We start from the raw sequence: 1,956 nt of genomic DNA, 5'->3' as shown, positions 1-1,956 counted from the left end.
CCCCCCCCCCCCCCCCCGTATACCGGGAGGGGGGGGGGAGTCGTCGGCTCGGCGGGGGAGGAGTGGGGGATAGAGAGTAAAACTCCACTGACACCGAAGGGCAGCGTTTGTTTTGACACGTCTGGGGACCAAATGGTGGCGTCGTTTTTTTTTTTTTTTTTTTTTTTTTTTTTGGCCAGTAGGGGGCGGCAGAGGGGGGGGGTGTTAATCCCTGTGACCACATGTCGCAGAGGTGACGATGCCAACATATGTTCATGGAGGGGGGCTGCATGCTAGTTACCGATAGCCCAAGTAGCGTTAGCATTGCATGCTAACCATGCTAATTAGCATGGTTAGCATGCACCACCCCCCGATGGTAGGTGGGGGGTCCTGACCCAAACTGATCACTGACCAGTGACTACTTAACTCGACCTGGGTTCTCACATAGGGGGCGCCGCAGACGTTTTTTTTTTTTTTTTTTCCGTATTTTTCTTTTTTTTTTTTGTATTTACAGACGTCCAGAAATTTTTTTTTTCGTGATTTACATTTTGTTTTCGTAATGACAGACGTACAGAATTTTTTTTTTCCGTAATTTTTTTTTTTTTTTTTTTTAAAACAGCCACCAAATTTTTTTTTTTTTTTTTTTAAAACAGCCACCAAATTTTTTTTTTTTTTTTTTTTTTATTTTTTTTTTTTTTTTTTTTTTCCGTAATTTTTTTTTTTTTTTTTTTTTCCGTAATTTACTTTCTTTTTTCTCGTAATTACAGACGTCCAGAATTTTTTTTTTTTCGTAATTACAGACGTCCAGAATTTTTTTTTCGTAATTCACATTTTTTTTTCGTAATTACAGACGTACAGAATTTTCTTTTTCATAATTTACTTTTTTTTCGTAATTACAGACGTCCAGAATTTTTTTTTTTCGTAATTTACATTTTTTTTTACGTAATTACAGATGTACAGAATTTTTTTTTTCCGTAATTTACTTTCTTTTTTCTCGTAATTACAGACGTCCAGAATTTTTTTTTTCGTAATTTACATTTTTTTTTCCGTAATTTACTTTTTATTTTTCGTAATTACAGACGTACAGACGTTTTTTTTTTATTTACGCGTTTTTTTTTTGTTCGTGTTCCAGGTGACGGCGGTGAATGAGCCCCTGTCGATGCCCCCCAGGTCTGAATGGAGTGCCTGTGTCGGGGCGGCGGCGACTAGCAGCGCCCTCTGCAGGATGCTGATGAGGCGGCGCGTGCTTCTGGCTCTGGCTCTGTTCGCCCAACTTCTACAGACCCAGTGTCGACCGGCCCACACCGACGAAGGTAAGATGTCGCAGACCCCCCCGCCCGACCTCCCCGATGCTCGGTTCGGTTTCGCTGCCCCCCGGTGGTCGGTCTTATCAGGAGAAAGTGATTTGTTGCTTTGTTCTTAATGCTTTGTTCTGCTTTGTTCTGAATTTTTTTTTTCGTAATTAAAAATGTACAGAAATTTTTTTTCGTAATTTACTTTTTTTTCTCGTAATTACAGACGTACAGAAAATTTTTTTTCGTAATTACAGACGTCCAGAATTTTTATTTCGTAATTTACTTTTTTTTTCGTAATTACAGACGTCCAGAATTTTTATTTCGTAATTTACTTTTTTTTTCGTAATTACAGACGTCCAGATTTTTTTTTTTCGTAATTTACTTTTTTTTTCTCGTAATTACAGACGTACAGAATTTTTTTTTTTTATGTAATTTAATTTTTTTCTCGTAATTACAGACATACAGAAATTTTTTTTTTTTACGTAATTTAATTTTTTTCTCGTAATTACAGACGTATAGAATTTTTTTTATTTACGTAATTTAATTTTTTTCTCGTAATTACAGACATACAGAAATTTTTTTTTTTTACGTAATTTAATTTTTTTCTCGTAATTACAGACATACAGAAATTTTTTTTTTTTACGTAATTTAATTTTTTTCTCGTAATTACAGACGTACAGAA

At 35.6% G+C, this 1,956-nt stretch overlaps 1 protein-coding gene across 1 annotated transcript in view; it reads left to right on the top strand.

Annotated features, from left to right (window-relative positions):
- Positions 1 to 1,956, top strand: part of LOC103398805 (fibroblast growth factor receptor 1-A-like) — a 34,362-nt gene that overhangs the window by 1,919 nt on the left and 30,487 nt on the right. The window contains exon 2 of the mRNA XM_025053820.1: positions 1,112 to 1,292. Within this exon, the coding sequence (XP_024909588.1) occupies positions 1,112 to 1,292 (181 nt within the window). The remainder of the gene's footprint in view (positions 1 to 1,111; positions 1,293 to 1,956) is intronic.

Source organism: Cynoglossus semilaevis, unplaced genomic scaffold, assembly GCF_000523025.1.
Source record: "Cynoglossus semilaevis isolate Cse_v1.0 unplaced genomic scaffold, Cse_v1.0 scaffold19, whole genome shotgun sequence".
NCBI lineage: Eukaryota > Metazoa > Chordata > Actinopteri > Pleuronectiformes > Cynoglossidae > Cynoglossus > Cynoglossus semilaevis.
The sequence above is the reverse complement of the archived record's forward strand: the minus strand, read 5'-3'. Positions and strand labels throughout refer to the sequence as shown.